This window comes from Punica granatum, unplaced genomic scaffold (genome assembly GCF_007655135.1).
Source record: "Punica granatum isolate Tunisia-2019 unplaced genomic scaffold, ASM765513v2 Contig00028, whole genome shotgun sequence".
NCBI lineage: Eukaryota > Viridiplantae > Streptophyta > Magnoliopsida > Myrtales > Lythraceae > Punica > Punica granatum.
In genome coordinates, this window is record NW_022204046.1 from 43412 (window position 1) to 66291 (window position 22880).

The 22880-nt window shown below is 38.8% G+C and overlaps 2 protein-coding genes across 2 annotated transcripts; both read left to right on the top strand.

Annotated features, from left to right (window-relative positions):
- The first annotated feature begins 1358 nt into the window (after window positions 1–1358).
- Window positions 1359–2861, top strand: LOC116189854 (leucine-rich repeat extensin-like protein 3). Its single transcript, XM_031519591.1, has 2 exons — window positions 1359–2170; window positions 2607–2861. Exon 1 carries the CDS (start codon window positions 1431–1433, stop codon window positions 2145–2147), a length of 717 nt encoding a protein of 238 aa, XP_031375451.1. The 5' UTR covers window positions 1359–1430; the 3' UTR covers window positions 2148–2170; window positions 2607–2861.
- Window positions 2862–20588: 17727 nt separating this feature from the next.
- LOC116189856 (leucine-rich repeat extensin-like protein 3) lies at window positions 20589–22122 on the top strand. Its single transcript, XM_031519593.1, has 2 exons — window positions 20589–21444; window positions 21861–22122. The coding sequence occupies exon 1, from the start codon at window positions 20645–20647 to the stop codon at window positions 21419–21421; it is 777 nt and encodes a 258-aa protein (XP_031375453.1). The 5' UTR covers window positions 20589–20644; the 3' UTR covers window positions 21422–21444; window positions 21861–22122.
- Window positions 22123–22880: the final 758 nt, after the last annotated feature.

Here is a 22880-nt window from a genome sequence, read left to right on the forward strand (position 1 = left end):
AAATTGGATTCGATTGTCAACTGCTCCTATCGGAAATAGACGGATTCGAGCCATAGCACATGGTTTCATAAAACCGTACGATTTTCTCGATCTAAATCAAGCAGGTTTTACATGAAGAAGATTTGGCTCGAATGCTTATTTGAGTAGTCTCTTTTATTTAACATTGAATTTTGGAAATGTCCTTATCTTTTCTCTATTTTTTCCCCCCATAATAAGACCATAGCATGAGAAATAACCTTATTTTTTTCTGTGACATGCAAGGTTATACCGATTACAAAATGCTTTTAATGAATATTGAACCCCTTCATCAAGTAAAACTAGTAGACCACTCAGGGCCTCTTATATTGTGATCATGATCTAATTAGAAACATTGAGAATTCAATTTAAGATTAACGCGGAGAAATATTAGCTTTCATAGTATATGAAATATTAATTAGTACATTCTTTCGAAAAATTTAAATCATTTAGTATCAATCGAGAGTTCTTAATTGTCACATATAAATAGTTTTATCATTAATTTTTGTTATATTATATATATATATATATTGTTTATTACGCAAACTATCACGATAAAAAAAAAAACAAAAAAGATTTCCAGGTCCTCGGGATCGCGCGGAATAATACTCTAGTTAAAATAGAATGCTGAAAAGGACGAGGGAGTTTGTAAACATTGAAGGATAAGACGTGGCAAAGCGATAGAGCTCCGTTTTATATTTTTGATGATGTGGCAGTGTGAGAATACAACTCGAGACTTTGATCCTAAACTGTTGTTGTGGTGTTAAGCAGCATGGCTTTTGATCGCATAAGGAAAAGAAACATTCATGTTTTTTAGCCAAAAATTTTCTTAATGTGATTTTTCACGTGTTATATGTGCTCATTAAGCTGGGAAAGCTTTAATTATAATTTAATCTGAACTGAAGCAATATATTATATGACAGAACTGGGGTGACGACTGAGTAAAGAAAGAGTATATGAAGTATGTTCTTCAAGTTTTTCGATTACAATCCTATGTTTTGCACTTACGGAGATAAGTTAATTCTCAGTCGAGGTGAGTATAGCTACACGAGATACTCCCTTCTCACATACGGAGTTTCACTCCTCAGGCAAGTTTGGCAACTAACATCCGGTAGGAAACGAAAAGATGAAACGAACCAGTTAATTTGGTCTCCTACCCAAAAAAATACTGTTATATGTTGAATTTTCATGACCATTATAATGAGCATGCCATCATAGTTAGGTATTACAGTACGAATTGCCGCTTATAGTTAAGAATCCCCATTTTCAACATCATTTAGTACAACTTTAAACCCATTTTACGACGACTCTTTTACCACAGTACAATCAAGCCAAAAATCTATATAAAGAGGGCAGGAACCGAATGAGAAATGCATCAAGGCAAAGGGAAACAACCTAATTAAGGAAGCAAAAAGATGGGGTCTTCCATGGCCAGTATAATGGCCACTGTGCTTGTGGTGGCAACGTTCTTCCTTATCCAGCCGTCCCAAACTGCTGCAGCTAACACGGAAGGATTCCCTTTCTTTCCTCTCCCTAAGTTACCCTTTCCTTTCCCCAGGAGATCACCGCCTCCTCCACCACCCCGAGCGGTCTGTACCTGTCCACCTCCTCCACCGGTGCAGTCTCCACCCCCACCGCCTCCACCTATGCTATCTCCACCCCCACCTTCTCCTCCACCACCGCCTCCCCCAGTTACGTCTCCACCCCCGCCATCTCCCCAACCGCCTCCTCCCCCAGTTACATCTCCACCCCCACCTTCTCCTCCACCGCCGCCTCCCCCAGTTAAGTCTCCACCCCCGCCACCACCCCCAGTTAAGCCTCCTCCCCCAGTGACATCTCCACCCCCGCCTTCTCCTCCACCACCGCCTCCCCCAGTTACGTCTCCACCCCCGCCGTCTCCCCGACCGCCTCCTCCCCCAGTGATGTCTCCACCACCGCCTCCCCCAGTTAAGTCTCCGCCCCCGCCGCCACCCCCAGTTTGGTCCCCACCCCCGCCATCTCCTCCACCGCCACCCCCAGTGCGGTCTCCACCACCACCTCCACCACGAGGGCGGTCTCCACCACCACCTCCACCACGAGGCAGTAGACCACCCGTGAGGCCGCCTCCGCCTCGGCGAGGAGGGAGGATATAGCCTCCATGCTCTCACACAGCTCGGTGAGCAGCCAGAGTGTCTATGACTATTTTCATGCAAGATTACTTGACCTCACCATGCTATACAAATTTTGCGCCCATGCATGCTCAAGAACCGAGTAAGGCTTACGTATATAATTTAGTCACAATGGCTGCCTACCTAATTTGGTCTCACTCAGTGTCAGGTTTACATAATTGTCACATCTATATATATAACAAAACGCATGAAGGCAGCAACTTTGTTCAAATAACAGATCTCCGCATCGTATAGCATATATGCTTGCAACATATTTCTGTTCTTTTGTTAGTTTGCCTTGATATATATATATATATATATATATATATATGTGAACGGTGTGATACATATATAATAATCAATATGTATATTTCCCTATGTCGACCACTTTGGACAGTGTGAACTAATGGATCTCATTTATTCGCTTTTGATTTTGTTTTGCAGGAAAGGTGACGAATAATATGAAGAAATAAATGAGGAGATCTTTGAAGACCTCATCTAATAATTAATGCGGTGAATTAGAAAGCGATCGCGAGTGTATCCTATTTACTCTCTGTACTTATCGCAATAAAGGGGAATAAAAAGTAAATCTCATGTTTTGTGATAATTGTAAGACAGATCGGACTGCGGATATAAGAGGGAGGTACTCCATGTCTCTAATAACGAAGAAATAGAACATCTTATCATCTCTTAAGAATATTTCTTAGTTTTGCCTTTCCTTTCGCATCTACATATGAGCTATTACTGCAATTGTGACGGCTGTGGTACATAGTTACGTGTATTTTTTTTTATGTGCACTGCCCAATATTTGACAAGTTTGACCAGTGACTAATTTAGGTACAAGCTGTCCAATCATGAATTTTCTCCATTCACAAAACTCGAATAATATAGATTTGAAATCTATATATGTAACAAACCTAAAAATGGTAGAAAGTTCAAATTTTATTTTAGATTTGAAAACTGTTTGCTTTTTTATTTTTTCCCGAAAAAAATAGTTACAAAGATTTCAAATCTATGAATCACTCATGTAAGTATTTCTCATTATTAATAGGGAATAAGTGTTGAATCATCTAAACCAACACATATTAATCATGATTTTGTGTTTAGATGGATTAATATTTCTGTTACAATAATGAAATATCTGGAAATAAATATGGGATCTAGATCGAATAACAATTGTTAAAAACTCACGCTCAAATAGTTGTATGTAAATGCTGGCTTCCAAAATCATAACCTTTGATGTCCTCCGATCCATGAGACAATTAATAATTTCAAGATAATTACACTCCTATCGAAGTATCGTCCAATTGATTTGGAGAGATATCATTTTTCTTAGTCGATATGAACGATTTTTTGTAATTTATTGATGTCCTTGGCATAATTCATTTGGTTTTGACTAAATTTTATTTACGCATAACGTGTAAATTTGTTTAGATTAGTTGCAAATTCAATTGTGTCCGCTTGACGCGTGGGTCATCAACTAGTTTCCGTAAAAAAGGCAATGCATGAGCCTAGTAAAAAAAAGGAAAAACATGGGATACGTACTAAATGAGGCCAGAACCTTTACTACATTTTCTCTTTCAGGCCAAAAATTTAATTTTATATTAATATGGCCGTAGCGTTTGTTAAAGTATTTGAATGGGGTTTTTCTCACTATTTTTGAAATATTTTTCTAAATTTTAGAAATTAAATTTAAATTCTGAACTTAAGAAAGACGAATTAAAAAAAAAAAAAACTAGCAGAGACTGGGGGGTTGGAGCTGTCGTTGGCGGCCATCACGCCCCATCCCGGCCCCCACCCCCTTAGAAGTCGAGATCTCTTTACGGCTTCCTTCCTCATCCGAAGAATCTCGATGGTGTTGCCATGGAGGATGCCATATGAGCCGCCATCATTATCTTTATCCAGACAGGTTCCCATAAGAGCCAAACAGACAATAGTAATAACAGACCCAACATACAGCTCGAGAAGAACATCTCACTGGTCGAACCCATGAGGAAGTGAAGGGAATGAAATTATCATAATGATTCTTTGTCTGTTCAATGTTGATCTATTCAATGTAAGATGCTTGGGGAAGAAGAGGAATTGATTTGCAGGGGACAGAGGCGTAGGGTTGTCAGCATACAATGTGAGCGATGGAGGCTGCCAACGGCCCTGGGCGGTGGTGGCCGCAGGCACACTCGCCCCTCAATCATACGGTTTTTTTTTGCTTATGGAGTAAATCATATTGCATTTAACTTTACTTTTTTCTCAATTCAACAACATAATCATTATTTTTTCTGATTTCTTCAATTTAATAATAAATTCTCTCACATACTTTTTCTTAACCATTATTACAATTAATTTTTTAATATTATATTCTCTCAACTATTCATTATTTTTCTCTCAATTTAATAACTAATCATTATTTTTTTAATCTTCTTCAATTTAATAATAAATTCTCTCGTATATTTTTTCTTTACCATTATTACAACCAATTTTTTAATAATAAATTCTTCCAACTACTTTTGTTTTCATCCCTTGGTATTAAGTAGAATCATCATCTACTCCGTTACCAAACACCACTTAATTTATATAAGGAATTTAACTAAGTGAAAAGCCGCATGTTGAGCGGGAAAGATTTTTAATATTTTTAAAATCACAACAAGTGATCGCAATTCTTCCAAAGAATAAAATTTTTCAAATCAACAACACAACAGGAGCAAAGCAACTATTTAAATGTTTGATAATCAGCAATGTCAACTCATGGCAGTTAAAGATGATCGCAATAGCATAGAAAAACAATTAAATCCTAATTCGATGGAACGACCATATGAATAAATTTGATGGAATTAAAGGGAAAACTTGATCAATCCTTGTGAAACGACCAAATTAATATAGGATATGGCGTTCGTGCTGCATAAATATGCATACAATATACAACTCTATATATATATAAAGTTAGGAAAGGTCATAGAAATTATTTCCCTAATAAATAAATATGAAAATTTCCAATCCATCCATCAAAATATTCTACTACCATTATACATAGATATTCTATTATATATATATAGAAACTATATATATATATATATTACATATTCTATTATATATATATAGAAACTATATATATATTACATATTCTGAAACGGGATATATATATATATGTAAATAAATATAGAATCTATATTTATACTAATATATATTCTACTATTATTTATTATATGCGATAATATGGATGCATGCGATAATATGGATGCCAAGCAGTGTTTTAAACTACATAATTTTCGAACATATTTGGAGAATGTACCTTTCATGTGCATCTTCTTCGAAGATGATTTCAATATCCAATATATATATTGAATTTCCTATTCAACTTCCACTATATATTTCATTATATATACTTAATCTCCTATTGAATTTCCACGGCATCTATAACATCCACTATATATTGAATTTTCTATCCTATCATATATTTAATTATATCACTCTATATGTATAGCTAGCGATATAGAAGTTGCACATATTTCTTTAATAAAAAAATAAAAATGCTTCCTTATATGTAAACAATGACATAGCAACGGGATAGAGCTCCCTTTTATATTTTTGATAATGTGGCGATATGAGAATTTAACTCGAGAATTTGTTATTATATATATATATATATATATCTAACTAATTACAAGAAAAAGAAATCAAATTTATTATATTTTCCCTAGATAGAGTCACTGTCACGGTTGTAACTTGTATATGTAAAGAGTGAAAAAAGGAAGCCTGGGCCTTCTTAGAAGAACTAATGACAAAATATTTATTTAATAAATTTTGCCCCTACCAGCGTGGGTTGGTTCAAGCGGTCCGGCGCTTATTCCGCTTAAGCAAGGTCTCGAGTTCGAGTTTTTGCGAATGCAGAAAATCCACGCTGTGAGAGCTTTACCTCTTAGTGGCCGACCTGCCTCTACTGGATTAGTCGGAGCCTAATTAGGTTTTTGGATACCATGGTTCCAAAAAGTTTTTTTTTTCAGTAGGCGCTGAAAATAAATTTTGCCCCTAGTAAAGGTTATATCTAGTACGTGTGTATATATATATATATATATTGTAATCACCTGGACCGTCTTGGCCAAGGTTCGGTAAAAAGCAAGGATATAATTTGAAGTAGTGATTAGCTGGGAGGGAGTCTGGCCAAAGGAACTCTAGGGAAATTTTCGTCATCCTATCGGAGTCAAGTCAACACGAAACTTGAAACTCTCTAGCCTTATTGTTTACATTGTAGGCTTCGGTTTGATTTCATGCAGCACATCTGGATCATCACGAATTATGAGATATATAAATTCAAAGATGAGAAAGAGGTACAAAGCTTGAGCAAAAAAATCTGAGTTGAGCAATAACGTTAAATTGGAATAGTTCAACGAGCGAAACTCCAATCAGTAAACCATAAACACCATAATGTTCCTGTACGGACCCGAATTTGCTCTCGTCGAGACCCGCATGTGTACACTATCGCACGGCTTGGGAGTGTCCACCTTCCTGTGGGGAAGCGTGACGGACATGCGTGAGAACGAGTTGCCACTTGCCATTGTACGACCCGAAGGTCGAGGGCCGGCAAATTACCTGGGCCTGGTGGTACAGGGTACACCTAGTTGCTAAGGCATTGGTCTTGAGGAACCGAAAGTTCTAGATCCGAGAGTTCTATTACGTGCGGGCATATATCCCGTACGCCCTTTCGGTACTCTATTTGTCTAGGGTTTGCCGTTTCATTTCATTTACCGCGTGAATTAGGTTGCACACTCCTCACTCGTTTTGACAACGTAACTTCGATGAAACACTCAGACCATCTGCTCACCAACCGAGGTCCTTACAACGACTAAATGAAAATACAAAAGATGTCTTTACAATGTGCTCTCAAATAAATACAAAATACATACGCAATACAATACATGGACGCGGTCAATTTGCATTAGGCCAAATATTCCACTCGTGCTCACCGCGTGATTTTGAATGATCGAAACTAAGGTTAAGGCAATGCAGGCTCAGAGAGCCGGGGGTCGGGTCCAACCGAACCGACGGATAGCAGAAGAGTCGTTTGACTCCCGTGATAGCCATAGGGTCGGTCGAGCTCTCGGGTCATGTACGGCCACGACTTACCTACCCGATCCGAGTCGTCTTCCAAATAGACACTACTAGGAGCAAGGTAGTAAGTCGAAGCAAGACCCAATTCCACGCTCGGGTTGCGCGCACTCAGTGTGTGTGGGGCATTGGACCCCGTGATTGAGGGTTTAATGGCATTGGACCTCGTGCATGACGTATTCTACGGGTTCGAGCCCGAACCGCGATTAAACAATGAGCAATAGACGAAAACATACGAAAGTAGATGCAAACAGATGAAAACTGACAAAAGCAAACAAAAGCAGACAAATGCAAACAAGTGGTGTATTAAGCCAAGTTTACGTGATTAATCCAATTATGAACCGAGATTACATAGCAAACAATGTCCTAGCCTAAACGGACGAAAGAACATGTTTGTGTACGGTGCTAATTCGACTAAAGATGTGTGGGTCTGTTTTAGATTGTTCTGTATGGTGACAATGCGGTTTAATACAAATTAGGCCAAGAGCGTGTGTTTTCACCTGAAAATTCAAAGCCATCCCTTTCTACCTATTTGCCCGTGTTTGATTAGGCCGAGTGCACAATTAGTCGAATTATGCATTTTCTGACAGAAGAACCCGTTCTATCAACGCGATTACCGGAAATTTATCAATTCATGCACTTTGCTTAGAGCCGAGTGATTTATTTAGCTGAATTATACGTCCCTTGCCCCGTATGTGAAATTCTTTTAGTGATTACTATCTTACACCTTGGGTACTATGGGTTTGTGAAGCAATTTGTGACACGAAGACCAAGGTAGTTCCTGGAAGGCAAATAATGCCCAGTCAATGATGGCCAATGCGCTCTTGGACCCTCGTGGGTCCGAGGCAGTCGTCGATACACAAATACATGCACACTATTTAAAACTGACGCGTTTGACTTACGATTTATCATCCTATCAATGTCAAACGAAAAATACGATTGCATGCAATCATATATCAACCACGATCATAACACGTATTCTACGAAGTCGACGCCGCCATGATCACGAGAAACGCATGTAAACACGCAAGATTGCAGAAGCACAATATTTTAATGGAATCGATAAAATGGCGTTGACTCATGGAAGCGAAAAATAACATGAACACACATAGCGACGCCACATACGCATAATGAGCCTGACAAAAACGTATTAAAAGAACATACATACTGTCGGTCGGGGACTCAAATGAGACGGGTTGGAAGCTCTTATTATTTTGTTATTTGATTTTTTTAAAGAAATTATCCAAGGACTGAATTGAATAATTTAAAAAGATCTGGGACCAATTTGAAAATTCGGCTAAAGCTCTGAGGACTGATTTGGAACAGCTCAAAAAGTCAGGGATTGCTTTGAAAATGTCAAATTCGGCCAGGGACCAATCTGGATTCATTAAGAAAGTCAGGGACTGAGCTGAACATCAGTGAAAAGTTCCCTAGACTGATCTGAATTTTCTGGAAAGTTCAGTGGCTGAACTGAAGATGCTGAAAATGGCCCAGGACTATGTTGAAACAGATCTTAAAGTTTGGGGCTGAACTGGAAACAGTGGAAAAACTGCAAGGACTGAACTGAAACAGATTGAAAACTTTGTGAAATCGAGTTTGAAAAGGTCCCGCTCATCATCACGGTTCGTAAGACTCACATTACCACTCATTCCCAGAATTATCACGCAATCACATCAATGGGGAGCCCTAGAAATGCCACTTAAATCGAGAAATCGTACCTTATCCTAGAGATTCCTAGAATATATTAGCTTGGAAGATCCTTGACTACTGCGGACCGAGGCGGCCTTCACTTCGAGCCCCACCGACATCGGCCTATTGTCTTCTCGTCTCTTCGATTTTCGTCTCTCCACTCCAAGGCTCGAGGGGATATACAAATAAAAAAACAAACACTGGGGAATCAGGGCAAAGGCAAATATTCGAGTCATGAACGGGTTCGAGAGTAAAATTAATGAAATGAGCTCCAAGACCACAATTCGAATCTGATTATGACCTTAACATCCCAATAACTTAACTCCATAACACCTGGGATTAGCATGAAGCGTTAAGAGAATTGATCTCGAGACATCTAAGCACAACAACAACTCATCCAATGACTCGAAGGTTGTTAAAACGAGTCTCTAAGGCCTTTAATCTCTAGAGGCCAACAAGCAAAAATAAATATTATGAATCGATTGCCAGGGATTCATAACGACGAGACATGGACCTCTAAATGCCTCTATACCCAATTCTAGCCTAAGTCATATAGTTGAGGCAAGGGATAATCGACAAAACAAGCATGATAAGTCGATCTTGAAGTTCAACTATCAAATGGTCGTCCCAAGTCATTCACTATTCACACATCTAGGCAAAACCAACTCAACATTAGTTCAGTTTAACTGTTTATTCAAATTCGACCACAACTTACCAAAATGCTTTGAATATGCCCCAAATCCATTGAAAAATCGTGCAATAATTCAGCTCATTGCTTGAACACCAACTCAAACAGTGGAAATCAAGTAATATCAACACGAATGGGTAGAAGAATCAATGGCCAGCTCAACCCTATCCATGCTTACAACCGCGAACAACAGACTTCCGATAAAACGTCTCAAAATCAACCTATACTCATCACTCAACTAGAACCGGGCATGAACAATCAAACTTCGAGACCGAAAAGACCTCACCATATCTACGTTGAGCTGAGACTTACGGAGGAACGGTAGATACTGCTTGCGGTGGACATCGAGACCACCATAGTCGCTTTTGGAGAGGAAGGGGCGGCCTCTAGTTGCAAAAGGGAGAATCACAGGCGAGGAGGTGGGCTCAGGGTCAGTCAATGGGGCTTCACTGACCAGCGGGAGCCAGTGTGATTTTTCATGTTGATAATGGTCGCAGAGCCGAGAGTTGAGGAAACTCTAAGTTTCCTCTGTGTCTTTCGTGAAGGAGGACAAGATCTGCGAATTGAAAGAAAAGGAAAGCACAAACGGAAAAGTCAAAGGCGAGCAAATGCAGCTGAAAGGAACGAATGTGAAAAGGAAACGAGGACTTAGCTCGGATAACTTAATGTTGGCAGCTCTGGTGGACCAAGAGCAGCAGCCGAATAGTAGAAGAGATGGAGGAGGTGCATGGACATATGCTGATTGGCAATGAGCCATGGAAAAAAGAGAGCCACGGCCCAGGAACGAGAGGAAGTCCTGAGGCTATTGACGGTGTTTTTTTTTTTTTTGAGAGCTTGGGCCATCCTAGTTGCATGGACAAGTCGGCCCAAAAAAGAAGAAGAGAGAGGCTCCTCTTGCTGCTGTCTGTTTTTCTTTGCGTGGGAACCGAAAGAAGCAGAGAAGTGATGGTTTCCTTTTGGAGATGAAGTAGCAGAAGGTGGTGATGATGACAAGCTGCTGATGGAGGTCTCGTCCTCGTGGAAAAGAGAGGAAAACTGGTCCCCTCTCCTCCCTGTCCCCCTATCTGCCTTTTTTTGCTGTGAAGAAAAAGGAGAACCTGAGGAGGTGGTTGCTGGGGAGTTGCAGAAGAGGAGCAAAGATGGTGTGTGAGAGAAGAGGAAGAGAGGAAAGGGTTGCTTGTACTCAATTTGTTCAGCTAAAACAGAGGGAACAGAGCTGTGACCAACAGTTCATGGGTATGACCTGAGCATCCGAAATTATCCTGAGCTGCTCATGAACTTTCCAGCCTATCCGATATTTTTTCTTGATCCCTACATGAGTTAGGCACATCCTCGTAAAATTTGAAGATCGTTCGACCTTGGGAAGTACTCGAAACAATTTTTCTTCAATAGCTGGCCAATACCGGGAAATTTGGTCCTGATCTGTGAGGAAACCTTTAATTATGTACTAATCTAGCCTAAAACGTGACGCTGCGTACACGCGAATAACCTATCGCAGACCCGTTGATTCCGCAGAATACCGGAACTACGACCTTCAATCACTATTGATTCTTCGAATTCCTAGAAAATTAGCATCCAACTCGAACAAATCCGATAATTGGGCAAAGAGCACGAAAGCTCCAATTTTTATTGATAATCCAAAAACAACTCCTCCAGCCCTACGGCTTACACAAAGCTTAAATAGGGTTTAAAAAAAAACTAAATTGCATAAAAAGAAATAAACTTTCCTAAAATTGTAAAAAGCACCCTAATTAACATAAAATTGCATATTTGAGGCCATAAACGATGTAATTCGCCTAAAATATCGAAATTTCACGGCTAAGCCGTGAGTTTTGCTCCTGAGGCCATTTCCATAGAAATAGGGTCATCACAACCTATTTTTCTCCAAGTACCGACTTGCCAGGTCTTCTGCCGCATCATTCTCCCCTGGGTGGAGAGAATTCCCCTTCGAAATCGCTCTAGGAGTCCAGAGATAAAATTATCCACACAAACATACACATCTTCCATACTTGACCGAAAACTGATGTCAGCCCATGCTTCAGAACGGATGATTGGAAAAAATCCCGACTCAAAATACTCTGCTGCAGTGATTGGTTCTATAGAGACATCTGACATCCTCGTCCTCATTTGTTGATTCGGGGCATGGTACTTCTCAATTTCCTGCTCCAGCTTTGCCTCCCTCTTATCTTTTCTTCGCAAGTCCATTCTCTTGTCGATGGCCTCCCAGACCGCATTAGCCTCCTTCTCATCCTCATCATACTCCGCAGAAGCAAAAAGACCCACATCATTCCCCTCAAATTCATCTAATTTCCAGTTCTCGTCATAACCCTTGTCATCTCCCTCATCATCCTCGTCGAAATCGGGCTCTCCATCGCCTCCCGCCACGAAAAATGCGTCATCAGACGGATCCTCTTCGGAAAACAAAGTCGCGTTCCCTTCAGTATTAGAATCATACTCGATTTCCTCTCGATCAAGGTCAGAATTCGGATTAGGGTCTCTTCGATTCTAATTCTCCATAAGTGCAGCCATCTGCTGTGTTAGCTGTCCCAACATACGATCCATCCTCTGATCCCTCTGATCCATCTGATCCAACCTCTGCTCCAGATGTTGCAGATTTTCACGGTCATGAACATATTCCACACGATCCCTCCTTCTAGGCGGCATGGTCGATCAAGATCAAACCGTAGGCTTTGATACCAACTGACGCAACGTACACGCAAGTAACCTGTCGCAGACCCGTTGATTCTGCAGAATACCGGAACTACGACCTTCAATCCCTATTGATTCTTCGAATTCCTAGGAAATTGGCATCCAACTCGAACAAACCCGAGAATTCGACAAAGAGCACGAAAGCTCCAATTTTTATTGATAATCCAAAAACAACTCCTTCAGCCCTAGGGCTTACACAAAGCTTAAATAGGGTTAAAAAAACTAAATTGCATAAAAAGAAATAAACTTTCCTAAAATTGTAAAAAGCACCCTAATTAACATAAAATTGCCTATTTGAAGCTCTAAACGATGGAATTCGCCTAAAATATCGAAATTTCATTGTCAAGGCCGTGAGTTTAGCTCCTGAGGTTGTTTCCTTCGAAATAGGGTTGTTAGAACCTATTTTTCTCCAGGTACCGACTTGAAAGGTCTTCTGTCGCATCAAAACGCATCCTGTTTTTCTTGATTTTCTGAATCTTCAATGAATTGGGAATCTGAAGACGCCAACCATGCTTGAAAATACGAAGAATTGAATTTTATATGGGTTTTCTCTCTCGACTGGCAGAATCTGTCCCGGTTTAATTGTTTCGCGCATGGTGTGCTCAAAAATTCATAACTCTCTCTCCGTATTGAATCTTGGGATGAGTGACCCGTCAAATCGAACCTAACTTGATTTCCTAGGTCAAGCATATGAGATTCTTCCTTTTAGATTCAAGATTGATTGTGATATGATGCATCGAATCATATGCTCGAGCTGCTGTATTCACTGTTTGGGCACCCCTGCTCCCACAATTTTTATCTCTTTGCTCGAATGGGCTCTCGATGTGATTTTTGTGTTGAAATGTCTCCGACTCACCAAACCTTGATCTAAAAATACCGAACTTGGCTCTAGGATCCACGAAGATAGTCATTCTCATCGAAGAAAATGATACAGAAATGTGAGTTCCTCTTTTTTCATTGCCTTTGGTTTGAATGTTGATAATTCGTGTCTTAATCTTCGGGATCAACTATGTGTGCCGTAAAATTCTATACTTTGCCCTCGCCATTTTTGTTAGAGTTCTGAAGTCCTAGTCGGGAGCCTTACTAATGTCCTGTCCTGGAGCTGGTGGACCAAAATGGGGTGCTTACAGCTCCCAATTAAGCTTTTTTCCAACGGCGCCTTTTGGTGCACACGATTTCCCATATGGTTAGCGACATACAAATTTTGGTAAGGTTACGCAATTGAAGCTAGGTGAACTGAGGGACCAGCACTGGGATTGACTTTGTTTGAAGACTGTAAGTCTACTGGAATCCAATCAACGAACCCTCAGTTCCTCGGGATGCATCATCGGGTTAGCTTAGCTTTAGCAGCAGTTTGAATGCATTTGCACTTATAGTCTAGTCAAAATCGCTTTCGAGTAATGCTGGACAGATCGGTTACTGCTATGATGCTGCCATTTTGCTCCCAAAGTTCCATTAAAACACCTTCCAATTATTTCACATACACACATGCCATTTTGCTCCCAAAGTTCCATTAAAACACCTTCCAATCATTCCACATTCATTCCCTTCCATACATACTATTCCCACCCAAGCATAGCCTAATCTCGGCCATACCATCATGTTCTCGGCTTCATTCCAGTCATCGCCATACCAACTTCAAAATCGGGATGCATGATGTAAACCAACTCGAGCACGAATTTGACTTTAAAAAGGATTGGGCTTAAAATGGATTTTGTGAAATAAGAACGAATCAACACGAAATGGAATCCATGTATATTCAGCCTTAAAGGACAAGATTGGCTAAGCACATTAAATCAGTTTAATCGATCCACTCAAGCTTAAAATCAGCAAACAAAATGATGTTGTGATCTTGTATGCCCAAGTGGAAGTGTTGAATGCCATTTTTAATTTGAACCTCACATGAACCGGATTAATCACGTAAGGTCGGTCTTAAAATCGGGATTTAATTTATCACGGGATTGGGCCTAAACCATTTAAGAGACGTGATATTGTGACTTAACATGAGAATAAGGTCAAAACTCGAAGATTTGAGTAGGACTAGAGTCAGGGAAATGGTTATCTAGCCACCACCGACCCAGCCGGATCCTTGGGACTCAAGTAGGGCACTCGGGCGGGTCAGGCCCGCTGTGGTGGCCCGACACCCAATGTGGGTTGGTTTAGCCCGTTGGGCCTAGTTGGGTCTGCCAGACCAATTAAGGCCCATTAGGCTTGTCTAAGCCTCCGTCCCCCTTTTAAAATTAAAATTGGACTCAAACGATTTATCATCGATAAAAACATTTTATGTCACAAATTTTATAATTAAGAGCTTGAGAGTTCATTTCATTGTATTTTGATCAATAATTGCCTGGGTCTAGCATGTGTGAGGTCATGAGCGATGCGAGAATTGAGTTGATCGGATGAATTTGATCACATGAGGTGACCCTCTTCAAATAAACTGGTTAGTTGTAGGTTAATTCATTCGACTTTTAACCAAAAAAATAAATAAAAAGAATAATGTAATTTAGGATGCATATTTAATTGCCTTATGATAGATTTCAAGTCATGACAAATCAAAAAAGACGCATCATTGAATTTATTAACAGATTTGCACGAACAATTGATAGGATTTATTATTAGAAAATCACAAAAAAAAGAGAAAAAAAAAAAGACAAAAAGTGAGTAGGCTTGTCATGCATCTGGGTCACTCCTATATGATGAGATTCATCTCTTCAATTCAAGTCTCTCGTATTTTTGGCATCGATTTACATGTGAGATGTGCGAAGCCTTAAATAGCTCGACAGATAAAACCAGCAAACTCCCTTGACAAGTTGAGTACCAATCCTTGGTCGATCAAGGAAACTCGGTCGCAACAGGACCCCGGAACCTAGATTTCTGTTTTCGCAGACCATGACCTTTAACAACCTAGGAGGTATCGTATCATGCACCCTAGACTTGGGTATCTCTCCGACCGTAGGTTCTCAAACCTTAAATTGGAAGGCGATGACTCCCATCCATTCGCGTGCTCATTTACGCACGCCATTGATGTCAATGTGTCGTGGCCGGATATGGGTCCGCACACACACATATATATATACACATGTATGTTTACGAAAAAAGGCCAATAACATAAATTTTTCCAATTACAAGGCAAACGACATAAGTTGGGTATGGATCTACACGTTAACAACGGGATTTATAGGTAATATGTATAAATATATTGGTCTATATAACTTGATTGGTTCAAATAGTTCGATGCTTGTTCCTATTAAGTAAAGTCTCGAGTTCGAATTTTGTGAATAGAAAAAATTCACGTTATGAGAGTTTTACCCCTTAATGGACCGACTCGGTTTGACTGGATTAGTCAAGGCCCAATTGGACTTTCTAATATTAGATTTTTCAACGAAAAAAATACTATAGTCTCAAAATCAAAATGGAATTTTTATCTCTTTTTTGAGCGGATAAGTAAAAGGTAATAGGTTTATAATGAGCCTTATTGTACTTTTGTGAATAAAGGAGGGTTTAAGATGTCTTTTTATAAGTTACCCTTCATAATCAAAATATCGAATTACATTAGGATACTTTGTCTGCATAGTTCGATTCTCGCATTAAATATGCATTTGTATTTAATTTACATTCCATTTAGGCCGCAACAATACCATAGTTACTTAGCTTTTACATTTTTTTTGGATAATTGGATGGGATGGGTTATGGAGGGATGGAGGGATGGGGTGAGGTGGGTTATGGACGGGTGGGATGGGGTGGTTTATGAGGAGATTCTCTTAATCCTTCATAATTCATGTTTGGATAGCATTAAGAAAGGATGTGGTGGAATAATATAAGCATATTATTTTACCATTATACAAATAATGCATGAACAAAGATAAACATTAGATTTTATAATATTTACTAGGTATATATATGTACATGTGTTTGTCCGTATGGGGTAAATGTGTACTGAATATATATATGTATGAGAACCAAAGTAGATAGAGGTGGACAAATAATAGATATAGAAAAAAATAGGGTAAATTACAAAAAAAAAACCCAAGTTTTGTAAAATGTCTCAATTTTGTCCTAAATTTTGTTTTGTAACAGAAAAAACCATAAGTTTTCTAAAATGTCTCAAAAATGACCTCCGTTATAACTTCCGTCAATTTTTGCCATTGATGGCGGGTCCCTTTAACAGTCCACGTAGGTCACACGTAGGCAAAAATTGACGGAAGTTATAACGGAGGTCATTTTTTAGACATTTTAGAAAACTTATGGTTTTTTTTGTTACAAAACAAAATTTATGACAAAACTGAGACTTTTTACAAAATTTGGGTTTTTTTTTGTAATTTGCCCAAAAAAATATAATAGAGTTAAACGATATATACATATATATAACAGAGGTGTGTATATATAAAAGAAAATGATTTATAATATCTATATATGTATATATACATCTCGGTGCATATATATGGGCGAGCAAAGGTAATATAATTAGAGAGGGCATTATTGAAATTTTGTGAAAAGATGAGCGCTAAAAATGACTTTTGACAACTTATTCCTTCATAACACCCCAAATTGGTAGAATATGGATCTTTGGTGGGTTATGAAGGATTAAGTAATCCCATCATAACCCTCTATCTTTTAATTGCAAAACATGGATTGTTTTCATCCCTCCATAAACCCCCATAACTCTCAATCCAAGCAAGATGTAAGAGTGCACATCATTTGGAGCTGTCTAGATTGCATTTTAGGCATTCTCCGTAAGTTCTTGTTTGTGTTGTTCTGTTCCGGTCTGGATTACCCTCTTTATTGTCTGTTTTCTCTGTTTTTATCTGCTTTGAGCTAGATTTGGATGAAATCTTCCTCGATATGGGTTAACCATGTACACGACTTGAATTGGGGAGCGATCCATGGTTTCAGCACTTGTTTTGAGTGGAAAAGTGGAGAAGAACCTATTAAGACGAGCAGAACCTTTGAAAGGAGATCTTTGATCTTTGACCAACAAGTAAAACTCTACAATGATTGTTGCTTGATCCCTATGTGATTCAAGGTCCTGAAGGGCCTTGTACTCTGGTGCTAAAAGTGCTAAAATTTTCCAAGATTTGGAAGTTTAGCCAGTTTGATACCGATTATCTGTGTGTGTGTGTGTGTGTGTATATACATGCTACCTAAGTAGGACTAATATTTAAAAAGCAGTCTTTGTAATAAAAACAGGCAAGATGAAAATCAAGCAATCTGATGAATGCCAAACTCATTAAAATCAGAATGAGTTCACAAACTTAAAGTAAAGGCTGAGATGAGAACCGGGAGGCCGCTCGTGCTTTGATCATAGGGTTGCGTTATTGTGTGATTGACTACAAATTGAGAATGAGAGTATAGTGTAGTGGCACATATTTTGATTTGGAAATTAGAATATTTTAGATTCAGTTCCTGCATCAGTGGGGTTTCATTTACTCTGTTACTTTGTTTTTGGGATACAATACTAAATGAGGCCAAAATGTTTCGTACTTCTTCTCTTTCAAAATAAAACGTTTATTTTTTGTAAAATATTTGTTAAAATATTTAAATGAGGCCTTTCGAATGTTTTAATAGTTGTAAATTCAAATTTCAGAAATTAAGGCCTAAATTCTGTCACTTAGAAGAAAAAAAAATTAAGAGAAAACTCAAAGTGATGGAAATAAATATTTCAATTATCTGCTCCCATCAAGAAATAGAAGTGACTAATCCTAAGACAAAGGGTCGAGAAACTCAACGCCACTATTCCACTATTCTTGAACAAGTTGGAGACGGGCCTTCGTTTCGCACTATTACGGATACGAAAATAATGGAAAAAATTGGATTCGATTGTCAACTACTCCTATCGGAAATAGATGGATTCGAGCAATAGCACATGGTTTCATAAAACCGTACGATTTTCCCGATCTAAATCAAGCAGGTTTTACATGAAGAAGATTTGGCTCAAATGCTAATTTGAGTAGTCTCTTTTATTTAACATTGAATTTTGGAAATGTCCTTATCTTTTCTCTTTTTTTTCCCCATAATAAGACCATAGAATGAGAAATACCCTTATTTTTTTCTGTGACATGCAAGGTTACACCGATTACAAAATGCTTTTAATGAATATTGAACCCCTTCATCAAGTAAAATTAGTAGACCACTCAGGGCCTCTTATATTGTGATCATGGTCTAATTAGAAACATTGAGAATTCAATTTAAGATTAACGCGGAGAAATAGTAGCTTTCATATCATATGAAATATTAATTAGTACATTCTTTCGAAAAATTTAAATCATTTAGTATCAATCGAGAGTTCTTAATTGTTACATATAAATAGTTTTATCATTAATTTTAGTTATATTATATATATATATATATTGTTTATTATGCAAACTATAATATCTATAAATGTATATATACATCTCGGCTCATATATATGAGCGAGCAAAGGTAATATAATTAGAGAGGGCATTATTGAAATTTTGTGAAAAAATTAGGGCTAAAAATGACTTTTAAGGACTTATTCCTTCATAACACCCAAAATTAATAGAATGAAAATATGGATCTTTGGTGGGTTATGGAGGATTAAGTAATCCCATCATAACCCATCATAACCCTATATCTTTTAATTGCAAAACATGGATTGTTTTAATCCCTCCATAAACCCCCATAACTCTCTATCCAAGCAAGATGTAAGAGTGCACATAAATATCAAAGTGATGGAAATAAATATTTCAATTATCTGCTCCCATCAAGAAATAGAAGTGACTAATCCTAAGACAAAGGGTCGAGAAACTCAACGCCACTATTCCACTATTCTTGAACAAGTTGGAGACGGGACTTCGTTTCGCACTATTACGGATACGAAAATAATGGAAAAAATTGGATTCGATTGTCAACTGCTCCTATCGGAAATAGACGGATTCGAGCCATAGCACATGGTTTCATAAAACCGTACGATTTTCTCGATCTAAATCAAGCAGGTTTTACATGAAGAGGATTTGGCTCGAATGCTTATTTGAGTAGTCTCTTTTATTTAACATTGAATTTTGGAAATGTCCTTATCTTTTCTCTATTTTTTCCCCCCATAATAAGACCATAGCATGAGAAATAACCTTATTTTTTTCTGTGACATGCAAGGTTATACCGATTACAAAATGCTTTTAATGAATATTGAACCCCTTCATCAAGTAAAATTAGTAGACCACTCAGGGCCTCTTATATTGTGATCATGATCTAATTAGAAACATTGAGAATTCAATTTAAGATTAACGCGGAGAAATATTAGCTTTCATATTATATGAAATATTAATTAGTACATTCTTTCGAAAAATTTAAATCATTTAGTATCAATCGAGAGTTCTTAATTGTCACATATAAATAGTTTTATCATTAATTTTAGTTATATTATATATATATTGTTTATTACGCAAACTATCACGATAAAAAAAAAAACAAAAAGATTTCCAGGTCCTCGGGATCGCGCGGAATAATACTCTAGTTAAAATAGACTGCTGAAAAGGACGAGGGAGTTTGTAAACATTGAAGGATAAGACGTGGCAAAGCGATAGAGCTCCGTTTTATATTTTTGATGATGTGACAGTGTGAGAATTCAACTCGAGACTTTGATCCTAAACTGTTGTTGTGGTGTTAAGCAGCATGGCTTTTGATCGCATAAGGAAAAGAAACATTCATGTTTTTTAGCCAAAAATTTTCTTAATGTGATTTTTCACGTGTTATATGTGCTCATTAAGCTGGGAAAGCTTTAATTATAATTTAATCTGAACTGAAGCAATATATTATATGACCGAACTGGGGTGACGACTGAGTAAAGAAAGAGTATATGAAGTATGTTCTTCAAGTTTTTCGATTACAATCCTATGTTTTGCACTTACGGAGATAAGTTAATTCTCAGTCGAGGTGAGTATAGCTACACGAGATACTCCCTTCTCACATACGGAGTTTCACTCCTCAGGCAAGTTTTGCAGCATCAATACAATTAAATTTTGCAACTAACATCCGGTAGGAAACGAAAACATGAAACGAACCAGTTAATTTGGTCTCCTACCCAAAAAAATACTGTTATATGTTGAATTTTCATGACCATTATAATGAGCATGCCATCATAGTTAGGTATTATAGTACGAATTGCCGCTTATAGTTAAGAATCCCCATTTTCAACATCATAGAGTACAACTTTAAACCCATTTTACGACGACTTTTTTACCACAGTACAATCAAGCCAAAAATCTATGTAAAGAGGGCAGGAACCGAATGAGAAATGCATCAAGGCAAAGGGAAACAACCTAATTAAGGAAGCAAAAAGATGGGGTCTTCCATGGCCAGTATAATGGCCACTGTGCTTGTGGTGGCAACGTTCTTCCTTATCCAGCCGTCCCAAACTGCTGCAGCTAACACGGAAGGATTCCCTTTCTTTCCTCTCCCTAAGTTACCCTTTCCTTTCCCCAGGAGATCACCGCCTCCTCCACCACCCCGAGCGGTTTGTACCTGTCCACCTCCTCCACCGGTGCAGTCTCCACCCCCACCGTCTCCTCCACCGCCTCCACCTATGCTATCTCCACCCCCGCCGTCTCCCCCACCGCCTCCTCCCCCAGTGACGTCTCCACCCCCGCCTTCTCCTCCACCACCGCCTCCCCCAGTTAAGTCTCCACCCCCGCCACCACCCCCAGTTAAGCCTCCTCCCCCAGTGACGTCTCCACCCTCGCCTTCTCCTCCACCACCGCCTCCCCCAGTTAAGTCTCCACCCCCGCCACCACCCCCAGTTAAGCCTCCTCCCCCAGTGACATCTCCACCCCCGCCTTCTCCTCCACCACCGCCTCCCCCAGTTACGTCTCCACCCCCGCCGTCTCCCCGACCGCCTCCTCCCCCAGTGATGTCTCCACCACCGCCTCCCCCAGTTGAGTCTCCGCCCCCGCCGCCACCCCCAGTTTGGTCCCCACCCCCGCCATCTCCTCCACCGCCACCCCCAGTGCGGTCTCCACCACCACCTCCACCACGAGGGCGGTCTCCACCACCACCTCCACCACGAGGCAGTAGACCACCCGTGAGGCCGCCTCCGCCTCGGCGAGGAGGGAGGATATAGCCTCCATGCTCTCACACAGCTCGGTGAGCAGCCAGAGTGTCTATGACTATTTTCATGCAAGATTACTTGACCTCACCATGCTATACAAATTTTGCGCCCATGCATGCTCAAGAACCGAGTAAGGCTTACGTATATAATTTAGTCACAATGGCTGCCTACCTAATTTGGTCTCACTCAGTGTCAGGTTTACATAATTGTCACATCTATATATATAACAAAACGCATGAAGGCAGCAACTTTGTTCAAATAACAGATCTCAGCATCGTATAGCATATATGCTTGCAACATATTTCTGTTCTTTTGTTAGTTTGCCTTTATATATATATATGAACGGTGTGATACATATATAATAATCAATATGTATTTTTCCCTATGTCGACCACTTTGGACTGTGTGAACTAATGGATCTCATTTATTCCCTTTTGATTTTGTTTTGCAGGAAAAATGACGAATAACATGAAGAAATAAATGAAGAGATCTATGAAGACCTCATCTAATAATTAATGCAGAGAATTAGAAAGCGATCGTGAGTATATCCTATTTACACTCTGTACTTATCGGAATAAAGGGGAATAAAAAGTAAATCTTATGTTTTGTGATAATTGTAAGACAGATCGAACTGCGGATATAAGAGGGAGGTACTCCATGTCTTTATGATCATCAACCCTCTTGTAATAACAAAGAAATAGAATATCATATCATCTCCTAAGAATATTTCTTCGTTTTGCCTTTCCTTTCGCATTTACATATGATCTATTTCTGCAATTGTGACGGCTATGGTACATGATTCTGTTTCTTTTTTTTACGTGCACTGCTCGATATCTGAAAAGTTTGATGAGTGACTAGTTTAGGTACAAGCTCTCCAATCATGAATTTTCTCCATTCACAAAACTCGAATCACAATAATTTGAAATCTATATATGTAACACATCTAAAAATGGTAAATGTTAAATTTTATTTCTGATTTGAAAACTATTTTCTTTTTTATTTTTTTCCGAAAAGGATAGTTTACATAGATTTCAAATCTATGCGTCACTCATGTAAGTATTTCTCCTTATTTATAGGGAATAAGTGTTAGATCATCTAAACCAACACATATTAATCATATTTAGCAAAAAAAAACATATTAATCATGATTTTGTCTTTAGATGGATTAATATTTCAGTTACAATAATGAAATATCTGGAAATAAATATGGGATCTAGATCTAATAACAATTGTTAATAACTCACACTCAAATAGTTGTATGTAAATGCTGGGTTCCAAAATCATAACCTCTGGTCTTCCCAGGTCCAGGAGATCTCCTCTTGTTTGCAAATGTTTCAAACAAAGGATTAGAGATTAGGTTATATTTGGCAAAAAAAAAATGAAAAATGGAATGGAATTGATTGAACTTATCATCATGCCACTCCATTATTTTACCTTGTTTTAAATGACCATTTTTTGGATGAGATTATTC